At 49.3% G+C, this 24,498-nt stretch overlaps 1 protein-coding gene across 4 annotated transcripts; it reads left to right on the top strand.

Moving 5' to 3' along the window:
• Window positions 1-24,225, top strand: tbc1d4 (TBC1 domain family, member 4). Of its 4 annotated transcripts, none has more exons than XM_078090786.1 (23): window positions 1-1,593; window positions 6,876-7,004; window positions 7,095-7,332; window positions 7,690-7,934; window positions 8,661-8,750; window positions 9,215-9,319; window positions 9,410-9,542; window positions 9,647-9,738; window positions 9,829-9,939; window positions 10,388-10,510; window positions 11,356-11,415; window positions 13,366-13,577; window positions 14,019-14,171; window positions 15,942-16,099; window positions 16,401-16,613; window positions 18,018-18,179; window positions 18,261-18,419; window positions 18,503-18,603; window positions 18,709-18,852; window positions 20,319-20,478; window positions 20,552-20,721; window positions 20,855-21,031; window positions 21,642-24,225. In XM_078090786.1, the coding sequence occupies exons 1-23, from the start codon at window positions 1,222-1,224 to the stop codon at window positions 21,870-21,872; spliced, it is 3,738 nt and encodes a 1,245-aa protein (XP_077946912.1). In that variant the 5' UTR covers window positions 1-1,221; the 3' UTR covers window positions 21,873-24,225. The 4 variants fall into 4 exon arrangements, with proteins under 4 accessions (XP_077946912.1, XP_077946913.1, XP_077946914.1 ...); XM_078090787.1 differs by having other exon boundaries at window positions 13,369-13,577; XM_078090788.1 differs by lacking the exon at window positions 14,019-14,171.
• The last annotated feature ends 273 nt before the right edge of the window (window positions 24,226-24,498 follow it).

Consider the following 24,498-nt stretch of genomic DNA (forward strand, 5'->3'; position numbering starts at 1 on the left):
GGTTGCAGTGCATGTTTATTTCATCGCGACCTCACAGCTCATCGCAAAGTAGAACAATTACACGCTAAAGCAACTAACTGTGGATTACTACCACTGTATACCATCCGTATCCGGGGCAGACACAGGGGAATAATTGGGTACTTTTAAAGTCTAATGGTGTCTGAATGCGTTCTGGCGAAGAGGCCCTTTAATGTTCTAGTTTCCAACTGTTTACATTTGCATTTCGATTTTCAGAGAATAAATCAAAGTTCTCCAATAACAGAAGTCCAGCTGCGTGATAGAAGTCTACAGGTAAGACGTGTGAACACGCGCTCCTCCCCAGTATACTGGGGGTCAGCAGAGGTCTTCGATGAGGTTAAATGTGGCACAGGTGCTATTTTGGGGGATAGGAGGACTTCTCAGAATTAGATGGGAACCCCGCTGCTGCACAAAGTGCATCAGATGTTATTACAGCTTCCCGAGACTATGAATAAGCTCAGACTGCCATTAAACACGCAGTTGTGAACTCTCGCATGTTGTGCTGCCAAGCGTTCGCGCCACGAGGGGCCGCCGACAGGCTCCACACCGCCGGGGAAGAGGCTCTGCGCGCCGCGGAGGAGAAGGTGGAGCCTCCCCCCCCCCGCACATGGGACGGTCGGGCGGACACAGCCGCTCCACCTAACGAGGCGCCCTGGAAGAAACGGCCACAGACCGGAGGAGAGGCGACAATCGCGCGTGCGAGGAGGACGTGCGTGTGTTTTGGGATAACAATAAGAAGAGGGACCCCCCCCCCCCCCCCCGGTGGTGGGACGGGACTTGAGGGTTGGGTCTGTGGCGCGCCGCCCCGTTGTGGGGCCAAGAAATCAGATTCCTCCGGGTGACTTGTGTTTACACGGGAGCCGCGCAACGACGGGTCCCGAGCAAGCAAGCCGAGCCGAGCCGAGCCGCGCCGAGCCGCGCCGTGCAGACAGCGGAGGACGGGAGCGTAGAAAGTGAAGTCGGGATCAAAGAAGTGACTTCGCATGACATGCAGCTGATCTCCGGGCCGAGCACATGCGCGTAGCGAGCGCGTGTAACCCCCCCGTGGGTACGGACATGCGAAGCGGTGCAAACTAACCAGAGTTACGCGCGGTCCGGATCGCGGGCGATGGTGCGTCGGGGATCGGTTCTTTTGTTAAAAAGTAGTGTTTGAGGAGCCGCGTCGCTCGGCCCAGAGTCCCGCCGGAGGGGGGGGGGGTCGACATGGAGACCCCGGACAGGAGGTTCGCGCTGACGTACGTCGGCTGTTCGTCGCTCGACGGCCGCACCACGCTGCCCATGCTGCCGTGGCTGGTGGCGGAGATCCGCAGGAGGAGCGAGAGGGGCGACTGCGGCCCCGCGGTGCAGCCGAGGGAGGTCCAGCTGGTCCTCAGCCCCCCCTTGGTCCGGTGCGTGCCCTCCAGCAGCAGCAGCAGCTCGTCGGTGTTCATCTTCGAGCACAAAGCGCAGCTCGTCTCGCGCTTCATTCACAACAGCAATGACCTCACCTACTTCGGCTACCTGACGCGCGGCCAGCCGGACAACCCGGACAGCGAGATGTCCTGTCACGTCTTCAGGGCCTGCGACCCCAACCAGGTAGCCCCCCGACCCCGTAACCCCCCCCCCCCCCCCCCCCCCACGGCGAGAGCGCAGACACGTGACACAACAACTATGCCAGGAGAGAGAGAGAGAGAGAGAGAGAGAGAGAGAGTGAACAATATACTGAGGACATTGTGTAGATGATAAATGAGGGGACCAGCACAGTGTTCTATCAAATAATACATATTATTGTGTTATTACTGTATTATTGATCTTGCTCTCTGCCAAGTTGACCTTTTCTGGATTCTAGCTCCAAGTGAAAACACAAGACACGCACGCTGTCTGAATAGAAAACCCCTTTTGTTGATAGGTGCGTAATTTAATCTCAAACACAGAGAAGATTAGTCACGTTTGCCTTGGTATTAAGGATTTAGGCCACCGGTCATTCGATGGGAACAATAAACGGAGAAACCCTGTTTTTTTGTCAGTTAATCCGTCTCTTGGCATTTTCATCACACATGTCTCCGGTGGCTGTAGAGCGACAACAACAATATGGGCATAATATCGAGTCAGCACATTGACATGCTGATCAGCGTGACCCTCCTGGGTTGGTAACCGAAATGTGGTAAGCAGCCCCAAAAAAAATCAGGAACATGGGAGTCGGTGCTAAAAAAAGACAGTGTGCTGTGTGTTTGCTTGGGTGTGCGTGAGAGAGGGTTCTCAGTAGGGAATTACAACGTTGTTGTGTTTTTTATACTTGAATCGTGGGGAGCTTTTTAAGCAGGTGATTCACCTGCTGTAAGGCAAGCTGACGTCCTTCACCCTGTTGATGGCATTTCTGTCCACCCAATCGAAGAAACCAGCGGAAATAGTAGTCTAGGCTTTTTGTTAGCAGAAGAGGCAACATGCTACGGGCCTCTCTGCTGGCCTTTCCAAAAGTTAGCTGCAGTCAAGGGGAGAGGCATCTTGAACATAATTACGCAACACAAAAAACTGGTTTGGCAGCCGGCGAGCGAGCAAATGTGCGAGGTGGACCATGTGGAATGCATGCAGGCTTATTCTACCGCTGCACGGCCACGTGTAACACCATGTGGCACTCCTTGTGAATGACTTGATTATTTTACATCTATATTTGCACAAACAATTTTCACTGTGCTTTGGTGGAATTTCTATATTTCTTAACTACGTCCTCCTTGCCTGATTTCGGAATAACAGGCAACGCTATTGCTAGCTGGAGGCCTGAGGAAAGACCCCTGGCATCTACCAATATGATGTGAAAGGTTAAAAATGAAACAGAACTCTTGGTGAAGAGAGGCGCGGCAGTGGGACAAAGAAATGATGTTCTAACAAGTTGAATTGTTAACTAAGCAAAGTTTTTACATAAATAGTGAATGTTTAATTGCGTGTGTGTTCTTTTGAAATCTTAACTCAAAATGTAACTTCACTCCCTGTGTACTATTAATGTGTTTCAACCTGCTCTTAGAGGTTAAGCATGAGGTGACGCCGTCCTGGATATTTTGCGTCCTCAGTTTGATTGCAGCATTTTGCGTCTCCGCCGTGAGACCGACGACAGCCTGCACACATTTGTGTCTCATCACATCTCCAGTGTGCTCATTTTAGACCACAGGCCCGTGAGTTTTCCACCTCTGCTCGCACTTGGACCTGGACCACAGTGGAATCGCTCACGTGCGTCTGGCGGGTGGCTGGTCATTATTCAGCGGCACGCTGTGATCGTGGGGCACATGAGCGACCCAGCGGACTGGCCTGCACACGTTTAAATCTGCATTTAGAAAACCTCATTTTGTGTTTGCCGCGATTAGGATCACGTTTCACAATTAGAAACTACAGTTGTTATTCAGTTGTCATGGTTGATGAGCAGTGCATTGGGAACAGATTGACTTTATCCATATGTTGATAAATGTTGGGGTGTGTTATGTTGTAAAGTAGCTTCGCATGCTTGAAAATGTCGCCCCGTTTTACCATCATAAGCTCCAAACGTCGGTCGACTCGACCGACCTTTTCTTTTCTTTCATAGAGCCGCGGTGGAGCTTTGTGTTGAGTCGGGACATGAACCTTGTTACACTACAGGGCTCGGTTTGTGTTCAGGCTCATGGAAAAGCACTGCGATGACGTCACGGCTGTGGTGAAACCATGTAGGGTGCCGTGGGATCGCAGCGCTGCAGCCACACAAAGACGGCTATGTCTGAAGCAGTAGTAGGTTAGATACAAGCGACAGCCGATGCCTCTCTATGCTGAGCTGCTCGGTTTCAGGGTTTCAATCTTCTTGTTGGGGTGAACAGGTGAACGTCCACTGATGAAGTTTGGACGAATTGCTTTAATCAGATTTAATTATTTAGAATAATAAAAACGAATGTAATCATGCCCGTGTTGTGTTACCTCCGTATCTTACACAAACAACCTGTGTGCCTCTAAAGGAGGAGGAAACAGGACAATGTGGCCAGTTACTGTTTGACCAAATGTTATTAAGACATCGGGCCCTCGGACCACCAGCTCAGCGGGAAACTGAAAATCCTCGCTGTTCGTTTGGATCGCAGCGATCGTTGAATGAAGCCAGGCGGCGATGGGTGAAGGTCGGAGGTAAAACACAGTTTGAAGGCGCGTCGGGTTGGGAGGCGATGTTTGAATAGAGGGCGAGTGTGGGCAGCGGGGGGGGGGGGGGGGGGGGGGGGGGGGGGAGGGACACGTCTTCCCTTCCAACCCAAGCAGCTCACTGCCTGTCCGTGCCTGCCTCCACCCGAGGACTGAGCACCTGCGCTGGTTCTGGATTAGGCCGACTACAAATAATTCATCAAATCAAATGGTGCCGTGGCATCATCTTACTCGTGCATAACCCATGAGTAACTCAAAGGGTCACGGATGGGGCTGTTTTTCGGACGCAGGCCTTCATGATTCTCAGCCACTCAAGGCCTCTGAAGGGCCGTGACCTCGTGGTGTTGCCACCACGTTGGCCAATGCTTTTCTTCCCCGACGATGTTTCATGTGTGGCCATTGGTCTCCTCTTTTAAAGGTTGGTGTTAGTTCAAAAGGGGCTTTGAAACTTTGACGATTCCAGGACAATAAACCAGCTAGCTGTCATATTAGAAAGGTGCAGGTAACGAACAGAGGTGTGTGGGTCGGGGTCGCACAATTCCGTGAACATTCAAAGTTGGAAACTTTCCAGTGGAGTAACAGGAATATGTGGGAATATGTAGGAATTAACTGGAATAAACTGGAAAGTTGGGGGTCATTTAACTGTATTTATGTATTTACCTTGTTATATGTGACGAAATAACATTTTGTTTGTGATAACGAAACACGAATGAGAACATTTCTGATACAAATTTAAAAAATGACATTTTTGACTAATCCATTTTGTGAGTACAACTTTCACTGAACAACAAAAACATAAATGCTGAATAGAAATAGAGTAACCCCTTTGACCCCCCCCCACCCCCCAAAAGGGTCTACTCCTAAATGTTACATTAATTAAGCTTTTTAAGTCTCTGGTTTTACTGTTTTTCCCTGAATCCTTTCTGGTCTCCGTCCACGTTGGGTTGAGAGAAAAAATAATTGATTTACAATATCTAGCTACATCCTCTGCAAAGACACACAGCATGTTGCTGCTTTGCACGTAAAATATAGTTTTGAATTACATTTTTATTGCCCAGCCTTTCATTTGCACTAATTACTTTTACTTACGATAAATTGCCAAAATTCCCAAGCTTAACTTCCCATGATACGTTTTCCGGGGATTTAGCCGTTTTCCGCCCGTATGCAACCCTGGTTCCTACGCGTCATCGGCCTCCGCTGCAGAGAAGCTTGATCCCGTCAGCGGCTAGAGGACAGCGGCCGTGAGTTACGCAGCAGTGTGTTGCTGTTTGTCAAACCTTACCGCGCTCCGTTATCCCCCCACTGGGGGCTCAGAGCAGCAGCAGCAGCTTCTTTAAATTCACCCTCCACCACTTTTTACCGTGAACATCCACTTAGCTGTTTGGGGGACCAGGTAAAAAGAGCGAGTGAGGAGTTAGCGTGCAGTCCACCGCATTATGAAGCAGGCTATAAAAGGGCGTTTTTTTGGGGTCGACTCGAAATCTTTTGCGGTTCGGTGCAGCAGAATTGAACATCTGCCGTGGACGGACATAGAGACGCACCCTCACCCGCTCACAGGTGCTGAGCAGATGGCTGAGTGTGTACGAGCAGCACAACCAGCCACCACCTGCCCTTCTTCCTCATCCCTGTGCAGCGCCGTGTCACTAGCCACACACGGCTCGGCCCTTCGGGAAGGCCGTGGAATACGGGACTTTAAAATAGCTCATGTAGCTACAGCAGCAGTCGGGCATATTTCATCCCTCTAGTGTCTCATATAATAACTGGGCTCCATACAAAGCAGGATGTTTGTCCTTTTCCTGTTATGCCAGCACTCCTGCTTTGCTGTACGACTGATTTTGTTACATAACCTCCCTCTTCAGTCTACATGATAAATATGTTTGCTCAACAGTCAGTTGGCGAGTCTTATCAGGTTGCCGCTGTTTGTTTTAGCGCTCATTGTTGTCCCAACCCGGCTGTTTGACTGACCTTGACTGCGGCCATCGTTCTCACCTTATAGCTAGTTGGCACTGTCTGCCAAAATGAAGAAGAAACTGATTTTGTAAGAGTGACTGAATGACTGACTGCCTTTTTTATTCCCAAGTATTGCTTAACGGTGCGCTTTGAAAGACGTGCATTTGTCTGTCGGGACTTGTTTGGTTCTTTTTGCTGGATGCAAGTTACCCAAAACATACATCCTGCTTTCTGCACAAGCTCAACATGGTCCTCACGCGCACGGTGACGCAGAAACCGGCTCAGTGACCTGCGAGTCTCTGATTCCCTCCAGCTCTTTGTTGTGTCCTCGGTCTCCTGGTGTGCAGGCGTTTACTGTCTCCAAACCTACTTCTCTTACCAGCGTTTGACTAATAGTTACTTCAAATATTGTGCCTCTCTTCTTTTTCTGGCCTTGAGTTATTTAAAGTTGCAACAGGAGGTCATGTCATGGTATTTGTTAATGAAAACAAGTTTATGTGTGAACTGCAAGTGTAAACAGTTTTCATGTTTTGTCTGCTCTTTGTGCATTTAGTCTACACGTGGGTTTTAAACGCCATAGAAACGGTCTTTTGAGTAATGGGGGTTTTGGGCATGATGTTGTTGTGGTGCTGAGTTGAGTTATTGTCTTTCGTGGAGTCGTCTAGGAAGAGCTGCATAGAAAAATATCATCTGGCGTTTGGTTCCAATTTCCCTTTCCCCCTTTTGTTGCGCTTCTCCTTGTTAATGTTTTCCTTTTTGTCCACTCTCCTTTCTTAAAGGTCTCCGAGGTGATCAGCAGCATTCGCCAAGTGTCCAAATCGGCCCTAAAGGCAGACGCCAAACCCAAACAGGAAGCGGACGACGCCTTCTACAACTCGCAGAAGTTTGAAGTGCTTTACTGCGGCAAGGTGTGAATGAACGCGCTCCTTATGTTTGTGTTTCATTTCCTTCACTGAGGCTAATTGTAATGATGACAATCATTTTATCCCAAAAAACAGGTGACAGTTCTGCAGAAAAAGGCGGCGGTCACCCTCATCGATGACTGCATCGACAAGTTCCGTCTGCACGAGGTGGAGCGCAAGCGTCTGCGACTGCCCGGGGGCCGGCGAGGGTCCACAGAGGGAGCCTGTGTGGAGTTCCTCATGGGGGGGGGAGGAGAGCCCATCTCCTCGGCTCTGAATGAGAGCATAGAATACACGGAAGGCCCCGGAGGGGAGGACATGACTGGAGGTGGAGGTGAGAGCCTCATCCGCGTTTTTATCCAAGCAATGCGCTTGCACAGGTCTAATCTCAAATACCATGGTCTCCAAGCAAGTTTGATTTTTAAAATATGTTTAAGTCTTTTCAGTTTTTTGACGTTGTGCTTCTGGCCACAGCTTCCAAGTCTTTACGAGTTGATTATTCATTCACATTATTTCCTCTCATTGGGGAGCGAGCTGGTGTATCATAGGATCGCATTATTCTTGTTATTTCATGTATGAAAATCGCTGGATGATGAGTTGATTAAACTGAAGTGTGGGGGGGGGGGCGCGTGCACCGATAAGGATGGCGTATTGTAAACGTAAAAACAAACCACTGCTGCGCATGTTTCAGGTAAAGCCGTGTCCAACGGTGCCAGTCAGAGCAGCCTACGAGGAGCGTTCCCAGAATGCATCCTGGAGGACTCCGGCTTCGAGGAGCCCCAGGAGTTCCGTGCACGCTGCAGCAGCCTCGCAGGGAGCCTGCAGAGGAAGCCCGGGGAGGGTGTCATCATGGGCCCCCTGCGCCGCAGACACTCCAGCGCTCCGAACCACGTCCAGCCGTCCGACTCGGACAGGAACCGCACCATGCTCTTCCAGGTAGAGGACGTTTAACGGGGCAGTCGACCCGCAGAAGTAATGATGGGCCCTTCTGCTGATGGAGGGGCGGGTCTTATCTCTGTGTCCAGATAACTGGAGCTGGTAGAACTCAGCACTGGGGAGCTTTATCATAACTGTACTCTCATTAAAAGATACCTGCTTTGTTGTTGAGGGCTCTATTATAATAATTACAGGACATCTGACATTTTCTATTCTATTCTATATACTATTGCAGTAGATGTTTACTGGGCTCCTGTGTCTAATAAGGCAAGAGGATGTAGTTCTGGACAGACCTGTATGTAAACGGTGACGTGGCCGGTTCAACTCTAACTCAAATAATGCTTTTGGTAACGTCTTGCTACCTCAAGTCATTTACCCCCATGCCCTTGGCCTGCAGCTTTAAAGCAGCGACTGGCGTCAGCCGGCTGTTAGCCAGCCGGCTGCCGTTCCTCACACACCACGTCCATTCGCTCACAAAGCTAATTTTAAAAACCAGAGCACAACGTTCAATATGATACTACGCGTAGCAGTCAATTGTGGGAAAAATCATTGCTGCAGACTTGGTGACCTCCATATTGAGGGTGGGCTTCAATGGGTGACCTTAAACGGCTCAGAGTAGTTGAAACTGAGATCACCTTTGGCTAAAGTAGAAACCGTGTGGAGATGTTATGTTATGTGCACTTTTAAGCATGGATCTTTCTGGCCTCATAATACTTATTTTTATAGGTGGGCCGTTTTGAAGTAAATCTCATAAGTCCAGAGAGTAAAACAGTGGTGCTGGAGAAGAACTTCAAAGATATCTCATCGTGCTGTCAGGTTGGTCTATTTTTACTTGCTGCATTTACACTAAAAGCACCTCTTTTCTTTCTCTGCTGTAGTCATCGCGATACGTTTAATGCACGAGTTTAATGCATTACTGCCCTTGACGTCTAACTCATTGCAGCTTGTCGTTACAGCTCAGCCCTTTTCTTTTCATTTGCTTCTTTTATTCTCTATCAGTGAAGTAGAATATGTTCTTTTTCTCTTTTCTTTTTTCACTGTACATGCAATCCCATTACTCTAGACATCCAGCGAAACGATAATGCACTGTCTAGCATGAAGGTAATGAAAAAAGGAAATGGGGGATGTAAAGAGGCGTCATGGGATCTGTGGTGTGTGCGCTCTTATTGCGTTGCGGCTTAATGGCTTGAAACGCAGGACTGAATGCAAAGGTCCTAGAGCACGTCGTTCCCTTGCTGTGATTCATTCTAGTTTCCCATTTGTCTCCAAATGCTACGCAGGGCGTCAAGCGGTCCGACCATTTCGGCTTCATCGGTCGCGACAAGTGCGAGTCTGGTCCCAGTCAATATGTGTGCTACGTGTTCCAGTGTGCCAGCGAGTCGCTGGTGAGTCACGCAGAAAACCTCACTTTCGGCCCCCGTTCCCGACCCGACCCCGGTCCTTCAATCCGTCTTTGTGCGTCCTCCCCACTTCAGGTGGATGAGGTGATGCTGACCCTGAAGCAGGCCTTCACGACAGCGGCGGCCTTGCAGAGCAACCAGACCCAGGTCCAGATATGCGAAGCCTGCCCCATGCACGACCTGCACAAGCTGTGCGAGCGGATCGAAGGTGAGCCGCCTGAACTCACCTTCCCCTCCGGCAGTCATACGCGCGTCTTTCTCCGAGTTCACACAACATGAAAGGAGTCTAATTCTCCGTTCCTCTGTTTGCAGGTCTCTATCCACCCAGAGCAAAGTTGGCTATCCAGAAATATCTCTCCCAGCTGAGCGACAATGAGCAGGCTGAGATTTTTGAACGCGTTCAGGTACTGTATGGGCATCTCTGCACGCTTCATTATGGCAGAGCCTTGGGTTTTCTCCTTCTGTTTTGAACGTTTGTGTGTCCATGTCTGCAGAGACTGAAGCCCGGGTCGGACCAAGAGGAGAACGAGCTGGTGGTTCTCCATCTGAGGCAGCTCTGTGGAACCAAACAGAAGTCCCACCTCCATATCGGGGAGGTCCCGCAGGTAGACGGTGATAACACATTTAATCCATTTAACTGCTAGAAAACTCATGATGCGACATTGTCGCTTGAATCAAACCAAGAGGAGTAGTGGCAGTGCCTAAAAAGACGGCTTTGGACGCCTTCAGCTCCCTTCCTCCATATTAAATGAAAAGGTCACCATGGTGTAATGTTGCCGTTGAGCGGTTGACTGGTTGTTACATTGAATACGTGTCTGTAACAACCAGTGTAAGAAAAGCATTGAGGTATGTGAGGCTGGTGCATAATTACTCTAGCGTGACGTGACCCGAGGGCCTGTGCGTTAAACTGAACCATCCAGTCACCAGATCAGCAGTATTAGTCTCGACTGTGTGGAGTCACTGCTGTTTGCTCAGTCTGTTTTATGAACTCACACCACATTGTTTTATCTTTTTATTTGTGTGACTGTTCTTTTCCCTCTTTCCTCTGGCCAGAATGCAGCAAACAGCTCGTCGGCCGGAGACGGCTCGGCCACCGGCAGCCGCTTCACACTGGACGTCCTCAAGAACAAGGCTCGCACCTCCCTAACCAGCTCCCTGGAGAACATCTTTTCAAGGGTGGGTCTCAAGAAGGGGTCTTTCTTTTTCACATACGTGCCCTTTTCGCCCTTTTGACTCTCTCTTAACTCAATGTCCTGCCGTTATTTAACGGTTTGTTAATTCAGTAATTTATGGTCCATTTAGAATCAAATACACTGTAGAGCCGGGTATGCTTTAGGGCGGGGCCACCTCGTGATTGACAGATCTCTACTATATCCTTATATGGCGTCTCTACGTCCCGTGCTTGTCTCAGGAGCGCCCTCGAGGCTTTCTTCTAATTCGGCAAAGAAACATGGATGAACCGATCAACATTGGATGTTCAAAGGTCACTGCGCCTTCGCAAAATTCACAATTTGGCGCAGAATTCATGTGCTGATTGTGACACGTTCACACTGCATGAAGGGACGGACGGATGTAAACGTGACACCGGGCTCGTTCGGGCAACAACCGGGTGGTCATTCTAGTCTGAGTCTTAATTCTCCGGCCCAGACAGCCTGTGGCCACTATGTGGTCCACGTGTGTCTCTCCTTGTGTCCGTCGCTGTTTCTGTGTCATTGTCATGGAGGGGATTTGGATTGACCCACATCTGCCAGGGAGACAGACGAATGATTCCTCAGTGGAGGGATGCTGGCAAACCGAGACCTCTGCTGCCATCTGTTATTGTCTCTGAGACTCAACTCAGTGGTGTTATGTTAATGTTATCAAACCAGGACATGTTAGTTCAGTGTCACTCATGTTGCATTACTTTCGGGAAAATAACAACTGAACCTTCTGTTGCGAGCGATTGGAACAGTTAAAGAAAATATTATTTTTTTGTGTTAATTTGTTCTTTGAGGACTTGTTTTGTACTGTGTAACCACCAGGGTGCCAGTCGGATGCGAGGCCGCTTGGGAAGCATGGGCAGCGTCAGCAGCTTCGAAAAGGTAAGTGTCCTTGACTGGTTAAAACAAGAATTCACTCAAGAGGCTTCGGAGATGCTTGCGTTGGAGCCAGCGGCTTTCAAAAGCATGCCATACTCCATCTCTGTCCCCATGAAAGGCTTTCACTGCGTCGGCCGGAGGCCATCAACGTCTGTTCTCTCGCGGTGAACAGGATTGTGCACTGAATCCTTCCTTTACATTAGACGCACGAGCCGAAGGACCCGACAGAACAGCACAGCAGGGAGTGACAGAGTGGACCGTCGGTGGACCATTTGGGGTTGTTGGCTTCACGTTGTCACCGCTGTGCAGAATTTGGGGCGAGTGTGTGACCGATGGTGGAGTTATTCCACAGATGTTAACATGACACCCTCTGGAACATTGTCGGACTCATGGTGGACGGAGTAAAAGCCGACGCCCGTACTGATGGATGAAGTGATTTTAATTTGGAAGTCAAAGGTCAAGGTCACTGCGTCTTAACAAAAACACCTTTTTGGGCCATAACTCATGCATTCCAATGCCAGTTATGAGCATCTCACACACATGTTTATTACAGTTAGATAGTGGAGGGAAGGCATTGGCTTCAGAACCAAAGGTTGCTGCCAACCAGAGGTTTAAATCAGCACGGGGCAACTCCTCTACTCGTATTAAAGCCTGGTTGAATAGAAGTCTGTGAGAAAATGACTCGTCTATTGATTTATTCCCTCAGTAAACCTTGTAAACATGAGTTCATGGTCTTTTCCAATACAGCATGATGTTCATTTAATAATTGATGGTCCACTTCGTGTGTAAGATAGACCGTAAATTAGCCATTTATTGGTTTGTTCAACCGTAATCCGATATGTGGACGGCCAAAACGCACAAATCAAGGCTTCAAACAGGCAGTCCATGAACCATATAATGGCGGACGTGATGTTTACGTGATGTTCCACTTTTTAATAAAGCGTAATTCTAGCTTTCCACTTCACACCAGACAACCACATGCCTACCTGCTTCACGCTACTTGCTCCGCCTTTGAGAGGCATCTCCATGTGGTGGGATCTCTTTACGCTGCTCTCACTGTCACCGAATCCTCCAATACTTGTTCAACTAGCTATAATCACAATTACACAGAACAGCTATACGCATGAGGACACTAACTATATGTTGTATTTTGTTCTTTATACTACGTGCATATTCTGTATGACCCAGAAGTATTTGTTCTCTTTCAAGCCTCACCAGATTTCGTCAGGGTTTTGACGTTGAGCAGGAAATCCAAGTCAGGATGTCCAGTTGTGCTTCTGCTGAGCCATAACCGTCCTGGCTTCCCCCCTACTTCCTCCGCCCTTATCTGAGTCACTTTCAGCTGACATCTGGCACGATTTGCACGCGTTCAAAAGGACAACAGACCCTTTCCAACCCACAATATGATAAGCAGTGCAAGGACCTTTGAGATAGTGAAATTAGCATTATTTTCTTTCACTGTGTATTGAAAGAAGCAGCACAAATTGAGCGTGTTATCTCGTTCCATGCCAGAGAGGGAGGTCTGTCAGAGCAGGCAGGGGGGGAGCGAGGGAGATCCTAGGGTTTCCATGTGGAGTTGAGGCGCTCAGATCCTCCCCACCAATCGGAGTGTGAGGTTGCGAGTCACGTGACGCTGCCCATTAGAATACAATAGATATGGGTGTTGTGCTGCCAGGCGGGAGGCAACTGTGAGTCCATGAGTTTTGAGTGGAGTTCAAGCTGGAACATTTCCTAGCTTTACGCTAAATAGGTAAGTGTCGGTAACTCGAGTCGTAGCAGTGTTGTTTTTTACGGAGTCGAGCTGCTTGGTTGTGCAGAATATCTTAAAGGACTTTGTTATCGTGCACCATTGTGTCCACCAACCCTGCTTTAACATCTAGTAGAAAGTCAGCTTAAGCTCTTCACCCATGGACTGACATCTTTCTGTCCCCCCCCCCCCCCCCCCCCCCCAAGCAGGATGAGGAATCGCCCGGTCACTCCCCTCCGGGCTCCCCTCCCGCCTTCCCCGACGGCGACCCGGAAGGCGGCCAGCAGTTCCGCCGGCGTGCTCACACCTTCAGCCACCCACCTGTGAAGAAGCGCATCTCCTTCGAGGGCCAGTCGGCCAGCAAACAGGCTCCGCTGCGCAGGCAGCAGTCCGTTAACCCCGAGCTGCTGCAGGGCAGGTAACTTACACTCGTCAGTTCCACCCTCACTACCTCGAACCCGGGGGAGAAAGGACAAAGTGCACCTCTGGGTGCACTGCTGGAGGTTTGGCACATTTTGAATGGTGCTCAAACGTTTCCAGGCTAGTGAGCTTTTGTGTTTTTGTTTGACTATTCACCCGAAGCCAACTTTGGCCCATAAAACCAGAGCCTGTTGCTTTTGTTTGAATGAGTTTGAGGGTATCTACAGATTGCGTTAACCTTGGATGGAGACGCAGACAATGTAATCTATTTGCAGCGCTCTCTCCACCTCCCGCGTCACCATCCCCGGACAACAGCGCCGCCAGTTTCCTGTCGCTGTTCTGATCCGCTCATGTGCTCCTCCGCGTGGCGCTCATTCTTTTTGTTTGATGTTTGTTTTCTCTGTGTGTTTGCGGACACTTGACGTTTTGGCTCGCCCAGTCCCCGGGCCGTCTCCAGAACGCGCAGCGTCTCGGAGAGCGAGTCCACCTTCGGCCTCCCCTCCTCCTTCTCCGCCCCTACTTTCCTGAAAAGCATTTACCAGGGCTCGCTGGGCTCCCTGAGCTCCCTGGCAGACAGTGGGACCCTCAAGAGGTGAGAGGGGGGGTTGCGCTCAGACCAAAACCCCCACTGCTGATGCCCAGACCACTAAGGGGTGGAAGGGGTGTGCGGGTCTTTGCTGGGACGGCAGTAGTCGTATGTACGCGTTGGCTGCCCAAACCTTTTAACACCCGGCTTCCTCGGTCTCGTCACTTTTTTTTTTTCCTTAAAATTTCCAGCCGTATCTTTTTTGTGCCCGCCATCTTCCACGCACCCGTAGGCGCCCTATTTTCTTAATTATGTCAGAAGTATAAGTGGTAGCTGGTCTCCTCTCTCATGCATGTGGATCTGAGGCATTCATTCTTTTTTGCACGGCAAAGCTGTACTTAACGTGTATTGGCTGCCTTTTATTAACCTTTTCCTGACCTGTGCTACCGTGATGCCTCAGGAGCCTCTCAAGCATCAGGTTGCTGTTAACGTCCTCTGAACTAATCTGTATGTTTGAAGAAAGCAAAACACACGACTGACTGTCTCCGCGGGGCAGAGAGGAAAAGTCAACATTTGCATTATGAACGAGAGTCAGTGGAGCAGGCAGCTTAAAATGGCATTTCCTCCTCCTCCAACAGCGATCCAACCCTCCGAGTCCCTTTATTGAACACGCAGCGAAATAGCGAAATGATCATTTCAGTTTTAAAAGGCACCATTAAAAAAACAAAGCTTTGACCTGCAGAGTACGTAGATGTGAATATGCCAACATATGGTTGCTTTATCTGTTGCACTGAGATCACTTACCTCCAGTCCTGTTTGCTACTGTGACTTCTCTCAACAGGAAAGCATAAGGGTAACGTGCCAAGAGGCACTTTAACCTGATCTGTGCCGAACAGCTGTGAGAGTAAACAAAATGGTCTCAGTGACATTTTTCTTAACTAAGATCCCTTCCTGTTTTTCTACTGCGCTCCCGATGGGACGGGGGGGGGGGGGGGGGCAGAGAGGAGGGGGGGGGGGGGGGGGATGCGCTGACCAAGCTTATCAACCGCTGTAGCTGTGAGCCATCTTCTGCGAGTCACGTGACCACTTTGGTTCTTTAACGGAGGAAACTGTTTGACCTAGTTGCTTCAGTTCTTTAGGCTCCGCTTTCAATCAACAGCTTCGGTGTGTGAAAAGCACTTTTCACTTTGAACTGTCCCTTGAAAAAACCCTCTAATAAATATGAAGAGATTGGTGCAATCATTTTAAATGCATTAGTACTAATCAGATGACTGCATAATTCACATTCACAATGTACAACATTTCATAAAATCACATCGCGTTCTTCTCCCAGCAGCTTTTCTTATTGCACCTTTTTACTTATTACGGAGTAGAACCGTTGAAATGGGCCTTTTTTAGTAGAGCCTGCCAGGTTCTCCCTTCGTCTGCATTGTCTGGTTGTCGGCAGGCGGGAATTCATGGCTTCAATAAATGTGAAGCATAAATTACTTGACGCGGTGAGCGTGACGTTGTCCAGCAGCTCAGTAACCCGCTCTCCACTCCACTAACAAAGGTATTTTTTCCAGGAGACCACCGGGCACGCATGCACGGTGGTCATGTGACCTAACAACACTACCGTCTGCCCTAATAGTAACATGGGAATCATCTGCTGCATGGTTTCCTCCTCAATTTGTTTCAACCTTAACCTCGATCGTTTCTCACCTGCTCCCAGAGTTTGCTGATGAGAACCCTGTGTAAGGTTACCTGTGTGTGCGTTTGTGCGCTGAAAGACGCGCGTGCATGTGCAAGGCGACACCTGACTCGCCTGCCGGGCGTCTCTGCTCTCCTCTCTCGTAGCAATGGGGAAGGCAGGAAGAGGACCCTGTCCATCTGCAGCAGCGACTCGCTGAGCGGGGGCCTCCCCCCGACCCCCCGCAGGGTCTCCTGGAGACAGAAGATCTTCCTGAGGGTCGCCTCGCCCATGAACAAGCAGCCCGCCTCGATGCAGCACTCAGGTCTGGTAACACAACCCCCCCCCCCCTTCGCTTCTGAATAATCCACAGGCGCATAGAAAACGAGGACATTTGGTTCTGGGGGAAGATTCAGACTTCTGACTTTAACGTTGAGGGCTTATTTGGGTAAAGCAGTAAAGGCTGAGAGGAAAGGAGTTTTCCCACTTCATCCGTGTCAGATAAACAGTGATAACGTAGGTTCCTCCTGCCGGTCTTCCTCCATAGCAGAGACTCATTAAATTAGTAATATTTCAGGAATGGTAGATTTTCTCAACGTGCTTCCTGTTGATTTGCTGCGTTTCAGACCACTATGGCAGCAGGGAGCTGTTGCCCCTCTCCCCTTGCGGCACAGGCTCCGGTCTGGATCCTTTGGGCCGTCCGCTGCCCCCGGCGGGAAGCAGCCTTTCTGGGGAGAGGCCTAAAAGAACGGGCGCCGACTACCGGGCCCTCTGGAAGACCGCCATCCACCAGCAGATCCTGCTGCTGCGCATGGAGAAGGAGAACCAGAGACTGGAGGGTGAGTTGCATTTGTGCCGCTCACGCGAGGAATGACAATTGCCCCCCCCCCAGGACGAATCCAAGCCCGGGTCACATGAGGGACAAATCTGTCCCAAGAACATAAGAGGAACCTATTGTTTCTCTGCAGACACGGGCAATGTTTATGAAGCGTCGCGCGGATGTTCTTGTCAGCCAGCTGACGGGGACGGGAGGCTCCGCCTTCTCATGCCGCCGGCCTTCTGCTTGTTTTGAGAGTTTCAAATGTTGCCACCACGGTTGGAGATTGTGGGGCAGTGGTTATATTTAGAGTGAACTGTTGTTGCACGCAGTTCTGAGCACATGCTCGGGCGCTCAGCGGCACAAACGAGGCAGCAGTTCAAGTAGCACTTATGCTAAATGTTGCCCTCTTACGGCCCGTGTTATTAAGGGGCTTTCCCAGGGTGCATTTCTTTTCCTCTCCTCCTCTGGCGAGCCGTCGTTATTGACAGTTATCGGTCGAGCAGAGGAGCGGAGAGGAGGAAGTAGAGGCTATTTGGGTCTCTTCATTAGACACATTATCAGAAGATGCATCTGCTCAGGGAAGTGAATTAAATCGCACTCTCCAAATGTCTGGGAGCTTAATACATGTCCAGCTCAAACGATAGATGCAACTATAAACTAAACTATACTATGTTATACTACATACTATACCTGATTGTATTATATTATACTCCTATAGATCACGCTATATTATTCTACACGGTAATATATTTGATTAAACTAAACTATGCTACTATACTTTATTTAAAATATAATCATACTATGTTAGATTATAGTAGATAATATAATATTACACTATAATAAATTAGATTTTCTCTATATTATATTATGGTAACTTGTATACCAACACATCTCTTTCCCTTTGTTTGTTATCATGACATCAATGCTGGTCTGAGGGCCTAACTGAATAACCCTTTTCAATAGAAGGTAAGCGTTATAATATCAGCCCTTGGGTCAAGGCACAGGAATGTTTTGCATGATTCGGGGGTGTTTGTTCATTCTATTCCTTCAGCTTCTTCTGTTTGCATGTTCAGGGCCGGTGAGACGTTCATGCAGATTTTGCTGTACGTTTATCCCACGACCTTGATGCAGCCTCTCCTTCCCTCCAGCATAATAGAGATGGATCTTTGGTGTCAATGTGGCTATTGTGGCTTTTGTGTGTACACAGCAGGCTCTCCATGGCAACGGGTGACAAAACGCGCGAGGCACTGTTCCCACACTTAGATCTGCCTTCTTCCAACCAGCCGGCTTCACAAATGATTTGCCACCCTTTGGTCTTTTGATTTTCTGCTGCGATCGGGAGACTCTTTCTTGACAAAATGATGCCGACTATGTCCCCTCGTCTCTCATTTTCTCTCTTTTGTCCCGTGTGATTGTGTTGCAGCGAGCAGGGATGAGCTGCACATCCGCAAGATGAAGCTGAACTACCAGGAAGTGGGCCAGTGCTCCACAGAAACGCTGGCCCTGTGGGACAGAAAGCTGACAGCCCCGGGCAGAACGACGCTCGCGCAGAACAAGGAGGAGCTGCACGGCGCTCTCTGCCAAGGTGAGCGCCGTGCGTTTTGTGCTTGTGTTCCTTTTGTATCTGTGCGTCCCGTAGTGAACGAGCACGATCGTTGGTGTGCAGGTGTTCCCAAGAGCCGGCGCGGGGAGGTCTGGCTGCTCCTCTCCCATCAGTACCGGCTGCGCCACAGACTGCCCCAGCGCCAGCAGGCCCTGGACGTCTCCTACCAAGACCTGCTGAAGCAGCTCACCGCCCAGCAGCATTCTATCCTGGTGGACCTAGGTGGGCACGGGCGTAAAAAGGGCTCCTCCTTCTTCTTGACGCGACGAAACGCTCACGGGTGGTATTTTGTCCTCCTCGCTCAGGCCGGACCTTCCCCACACACCAGTACTTCTCGGCCCAGCTGGGCGCAGGGCAGCTCTCCCTCTACAACCTGCTGAAAGCTTATTCTCTGCTGGATACAGAGGTGGGCACTCTGACCCGGTTTCTTCACTCTGCCACAGTGCGCTGAATATTGTGGCACATTTAGTGTTGTTTAATGTGTTTGTGTGTGTGTGTGTGCGCGTCACAGGTCGGCTACTGCCAGGGCATCAGCTTCGTGGCCGGAGTGCTGCTGCTGCACATGAGCGAAGAACAGGCCTTTGACATGCTGAAGTTCCTCATGTACGACCTCGGTATCAGGCAGCAGTTCAGGCCCGACATGGTCTCCCTGCAGGTCAGTTCAGGGACGACTGGCTGCTCCGCTCGCCTGTTAGGACATGAGGGGCCGCGTTACTATTTGGACAGTTTCAGCTCTGCAAAATGACAGAAAATGAATGTCGAAATCTCTGCGGCACGATGTTTTTTTTTATGACAGGTTGGCCTGATGTAAGAAGGCGTAGAAGGCTACATGACACCAGTCCAACAGTAGAAACTGTTCAATAATAGCGCTCATAGGCCCAAAAGTTCAAATCAGAGTTAAAAACACTAACCTGACCCGCCAGATAGTTTGGTGCCTAGAAACATCTGAGGAGCAGTAATTGAATCAGGCATGGATTCAATGAGCCGTCTGTCAATCAAACTCTTTCCCAAGCCAGTTGGGAGAAGAGAGGAATCCTACTTTCCGTCGACAAAAGCCTTCAGTGTCGTTCACGAAGAAATACTCTCCAGTTCCCAGAGACCTGATGCGATTGTAGTATCCACGCTAACGTCTGTTAGCAAACGGCCCAAACACATTTAAGTTAAACAGTTAAATAGACAATTTAAATAGTTAAATAGACAATAGACAAATGCAGTAGGTGAAGCCTGACTCGGTGCTTTCAGCGTGAAAAGTAATCCCGTGATTCTTGCTCCTGAACAAATCACAGCTTCAACCAGACTGGTAAATAATAAGGTGTTGTTCACGGGGAGATTCAGCGCAGCAGAGAAGGAAATCCTCCGAGCATGAAAGCAGGCATGAAAGATGGGACGCACACGGCCGGGCCTGCATGCGTTTGCACCAGGAGAAGTGAAATGTTTCAAATGTAGCGTTCAATTTTGGGCTTTAATCACATAAAACCTCCACACTGCGGCTTTAAATTGAAATGTTATAACCAAATGCATTGAGACTGTCAATCCCGCTGGACTTTAACAGGCACACAGTGTCTCCACCTCTTAGTCAGACCACACCTGCACGCCTGCTCTGTTAGCTCCTGTTAAACATCAGCTGACCAGCGGGGTGAGAAAGCAGCGCCAGGCGTGGTAATCTTTAATCTTTCAGTGTTAACCATTGAGCCGAGCGCATTACTCTCCCCGCTGCATCGCTGCCGCCTAAAGGAGCGATTCCACGGGTCGTGAAGCGAGCAGGAATCTGGTTATCTCAGCGGCTCGGCAGCGAGGAGGTAAAAGTGTTTCTCTCGTCGTCTTTGTAACCGTCAGGAAATTGTAAGACTGATAACAGTCTAATTTTAGCTCGGGCCAACTTCTGCTTCTCTGTTCTATCGGCTTTGTTTCACTGTGGCGCACGCAGTCATCGTAGATGACTGCTCGGCCGCGAGCGCGTGTCTGGGCAGGCGTGTGGAGCGGCTCGGGTACTGCTCAGGGCTGAAGGGTCCTTCCCAGATTGCTCCGTTCCCTGCAGATCCAGATATTCCAGTTTATTCTGTGTCTTTGTCATCTGTCTGAACGCGCGTGTGTGTGTGTTTCCTCTGCGTGTCATGCCAGGTCCAGATGTACCAGCTGTCCAGACTGTTGCACGACTACCACCGCGACCTGTACAACCACCTGGAGGAGCACGAGATCGGGCCGAGCCTCTACGCGGCGCCCTGGTTCCTCACCCTCTTCGCCTCGCAGTTCCCGCTCAACTTTGTGTCCCGCGTCTTTGGTGTGTTCATGGAATAGCGGAAAGATTGTGCGTTTTTTTTGTGGTCGCGATGCTTATTAACGTGCGTTTTCAGATTTCGTATTCGTCGAAGGGACCGGGGTGATCTTCAAAGTGGCTCTCTGTCTGCTGAGCAGCCGTGAGGGGGAGATAGTGGAGTGTGACAGCTTCGAGAGCATCGTGGACTATCTGAAAACCACCCTGCCTGCCCTCTCTCAGACCCAGATGGAAGAGACCATTGCCAAGGTACAGAGTGGGAAGTTGAAACCGTATGATAACGTGATAATGTCGTACTTCTGCATGGGCACACAACCCCTCCTTCGTTGCAGTGGCGCATCGGCACACTGTGTACGTTGTGCAGTAATCTGTTGTTTCGCAGGTGACGGAGATGGACATCTCAAAGCAGCTGCACGCGTACGAGGTGGAGTACCACGTCCTGCAGGACGAGATGTTAGAAGCCGGGCCGCTGCCCGACGACTCGGACCGGCTCGACAAACTAGAAAAGACCAACGTGCAGCTGAAGAAACAGAACATGGACCTGCTGGAGAAGCTGCAGGTAGAGAAGAGAGCAATCGCACTCCCCGCACTTTTGGAAAACAACTGCAAATGCTGGTTAAATAGTCTGCAAGGATATCAGTTATTTGAATGAATGATCATTGAGGGAACGGACACGTAGAGGTGTTTAGTTGTTGGTCAGTTTATAATTCCTTCTTTTGAAGAACGTTTTTATTTAGAAGTACCGATAACTGATAATCCCTCACACTGCCAATAGATGGCACTAAAACACAACCTAAAATTCAATGAGAACAACAGCAGAACAACGAGAATAAAAACTGTTCCCCCGAATGCTCTTGACATTTTGATAAGTTGTTAGTGAACGTGTGCAGCAGGGCCGCTAAAGTCACACCTGATGGTCCTCACAGAGGTATGGAGCTGCTCTCGTACTTGGCGTGACTAGAAGAAGTAGTGGACACTCGCTACATTTTTCAAGGGAATCGAAGCGAAGGCTGGATTCTGCACAGACCACAATCACATCATATATCAGATTTCATGCAGTGGTTCTGGTACAAAGTCCCACTAGTGGAGTTCTCAGAATGCGTCGCTCCAGTGCTTGTTGTTTACCCCCGTCCCTGTACTTACTGAGGCACGACATCTCTGTCCTCCAGGCCGCGCGGCAGAAGATCCAGACGCTGGAGACCAGCGTGGAGAACTTCCTGTCTCGGGAGAGCAAAATGAAGCACATGATTCGCTCTCTGGAGCAGGACAGGGCAGCTCACCAGAAGACCATCGAACGCATGCGCTCCTGCGTTCCCCCTGACGCCCTGACAGATGTGGAGATGACCCAGTTCAAAACGGGACCCAACGGGAAAGCCAAAACCGCAGCCAAGAAGCCCTGATTGCGACCGGGGGCACGGAGGGGAGGGGGAGGGCGGAGGCGTGCAGAGAAACGGAGGGAACATACAGTAAATGCTTCAGCCGCTGGGCTGCAGGTCCGTTGTCGTACAGATGCACAGACGTGGTGGGGCCTTGTGAGTTTGTGACGTGCAGACTGGAAATATCTACGTGGTGTTCATCAGCGCGCAACAGAACAGTGGGAGGGTGGTTTCAATCGCGCATACGAGCGAGACAGACTGTTCCAATCAGTGCGTCAAAAGCTTCCTGCGCCGTCTTGTCCGTTTCACTGCCAGTTTGAAAGGTGAGATCAAGATGTGCAACATCCTCCCTCTTCACATACGGCTTTTAGTGTTCAGCCTTCATGTATTTGCCACCGGTCTCAGCAGTTGAAAGTTGCCTGTTGGCAAACAGTCCTTTGGACCTCAGGTTCATTTAGCTATTAGTGTGTGTGTGTGTGTGTGTGTGTGTGTGTGTGCGTGCGTGCATTACCTCTTGTTTTTGAACTCGTGTCTGTTATGGAAATCCTCCCTCAGAGTGTTTTGTCATTTTCCGGTGGATGCAATTTCCCTCCAAAGAGCTTTAGCTTTGTTGCCCCTTGAGTGCATGTCTTTTCTATATCAGGCTTGTGATGTTAAGAAGACATATGTGGTCTGGGCGCTTGACGCTCAAAAACCGCACCGCTGCCTTCATGTGAAAGATCTTTTAATACGTGCACTCGCGAGAAGTCTCGAGGGGCAGGATGTGAGGACGTCTGCCTTCTTGGTTTCCTGTGTGAGTGGCCGCGGCGTCGCCCGCTTTGCGCTGCTGTTCAGACGCCAAGGCGAAGAAAAAAGGAATGATCTAAATAGACACCACACAAGCTCCTGCGTGACACTGTTGTTGTTGTCGGCCCCGGAGTTTGACACGGCTGGCGACGCCCTCGCTTCCTGTACTTCTTGAAGGTGGGACTGCAAGTTATTGTACAGTGCAGCAAAATTCAAGTGTTTTGGTGAGTGAAAAGACCGCAAGGGAAACAATGGCAAGTCAAGTTTGACTCCCTTTTTTGAGTGTGGCTGGGTGTTTCCCAATGCTGGGTAATGTACACACACACACACACACACACACACACACACGGACGCAAGCAAACAAGCCGTGAACTGCCTGCCTGCATGGGCCGACGGTTCAGGTGAGTTCAAAGCCCGTTCCCCCGGCCCCCTCCTCCGTTCGGTTTTCATCCCACCCCCGTGTCTGACTCACCGCCGCCAGTTCTGATTGAACACAACACAGGCCTGGGCGTCACTCCGCTTCCCCAAAATGCACCCTCAATGCACACGAAAAAAACAAGGTGACGACTTTTCACTCGGAGAGCACTTACCAACTGTGCCGATCAAAAAAAAAGAGATTCAGCCCAGGCAGACGCCTTCGGCATACAATGTGATGCCTTTTTTGTTTTGAGTCCTGTGCGCTTTCATGCACCCGGGGGCCCCGGCCTAAACTTTTGATGCCGGGTCACAGGAGCCACACCTGCACACATGAAAAGTATGATTTGGTGATAAATTCTGCCTGATGCTCCCTATTTTGGTAAAATGTTCTTGTGAGGACAGAGGTGACGCAGTTGAGATTCTCTATCAATATATAACAAAAATAGCCTCCTGCTAAGCACTCATTTTGAAAGCTGTGGAAGGATACGTAAGGCGCAGCTTCTCTTCTCTGTGTAGAATATGAATTTACATTACAGGTCATTTAGCTGACGCTTTTATCCAAAGCGATTACAATTTATGGCTTTTTATATTTTACATTTTACAGCAATTAGGGGTTAGGTGTCTTGCTCCGGGACACTTTGACTTGAGGCAGCTGGGACTCGAACCACCAACCTTGCGGTTCCCAGCGCAGCCGCTCTACCCCCTGCGCCCTTTTGAAACCAAAGATTTGGTTACTTTAAAAAGAAAGAGAATGAATGAAAAATGTATGATTTGATCCAAAATACATGGTTGCATTATGTATACGTGTGTTTTAGATAATATTGTCAATACACCTTTGAAGCTTTCTTCTGGTTTATACTATGATGAATGCTTCAAAAGATACCAAATATTTGCAGTAAAAACTTTTAAAAAAAGATTATTTTGTGCCAAAAATAAATGATGGCCTTTAATCTCCATTCATCGGAGATCTGATGCTGTTTTGTCATCATCCAATGTGGTCGGCAAAGGGTCTTTATTGTGCAGCCAGCGCTCCGATTACCAAACAGCGCTTGTATCGCCGCGTTGTGAGAAGACACTTAATAATAGATGGAATTCTTTATCTTCTGTCAATACAAGGGCTTCACATAAAACAAAACACTGTCATGAATTCTTCAATAAACTTGACCTTGCCTTATTTTCTGTCTACTCATGTCTAAATGTCTTCCTTTGTCAGGAGAAATCATGTTCCTTTCCTGCTCTACAATGTCGAGTGTAGAGCTGAAATGCTCTCCGTATTATTACGTTAAAAAAAAGGCTTCGACAGTTTTCCAGTCCATAAAAAGACCGTTCAAGAGTTGAACGTTTGTTAACGCCTTGGGCTGAAATAACTATAGTTCTCTACAAGGAAAAAATAGCAACTGAACAGAGCGGCTGAAACGTTCAAACTATTCTACTTTTGTGAATTAGC

The sequence above is a fragment of the Gasterosteus aculeatus genome, chromosome 16, assembly GCF_964276395.1.
Source record: "Gasterosteus aculeatus chromosome 16, fGasAcu3.hap1.1, whole genome shotgun sequence".
Taxonomy (NCBI): Eukaryota; Metazoa; Chordata; class Actinopteri; order Perciformes; family Gasterosteidae; genus Gasterosteus; species Gasterosteus aculeatus.

Coding starts and splice junctions, on each gene's coding strand:
- tbc1d4 (XM_078090786.1), top strand. CDS start 1,222: ATGGAGACCCCGGACAGGAGGTTCGCGCTGACGTACGTCGGCTGTTCG. Junction 18,180..18,260: donor GCACGGCGCTCTCTGCCAAG/GTGAGCGCCGTG, acceptor GTTGGTGTGCAG/GTGTTCCCAAGAGCCGGCGC. Junction 18,604..18,708: donor ATTCTCTGCTGGATACAGAG/GTGGGCACTCTG, acceptor TGCGCGTCACAG/GTCGGCTACTGCCAGGGCAT.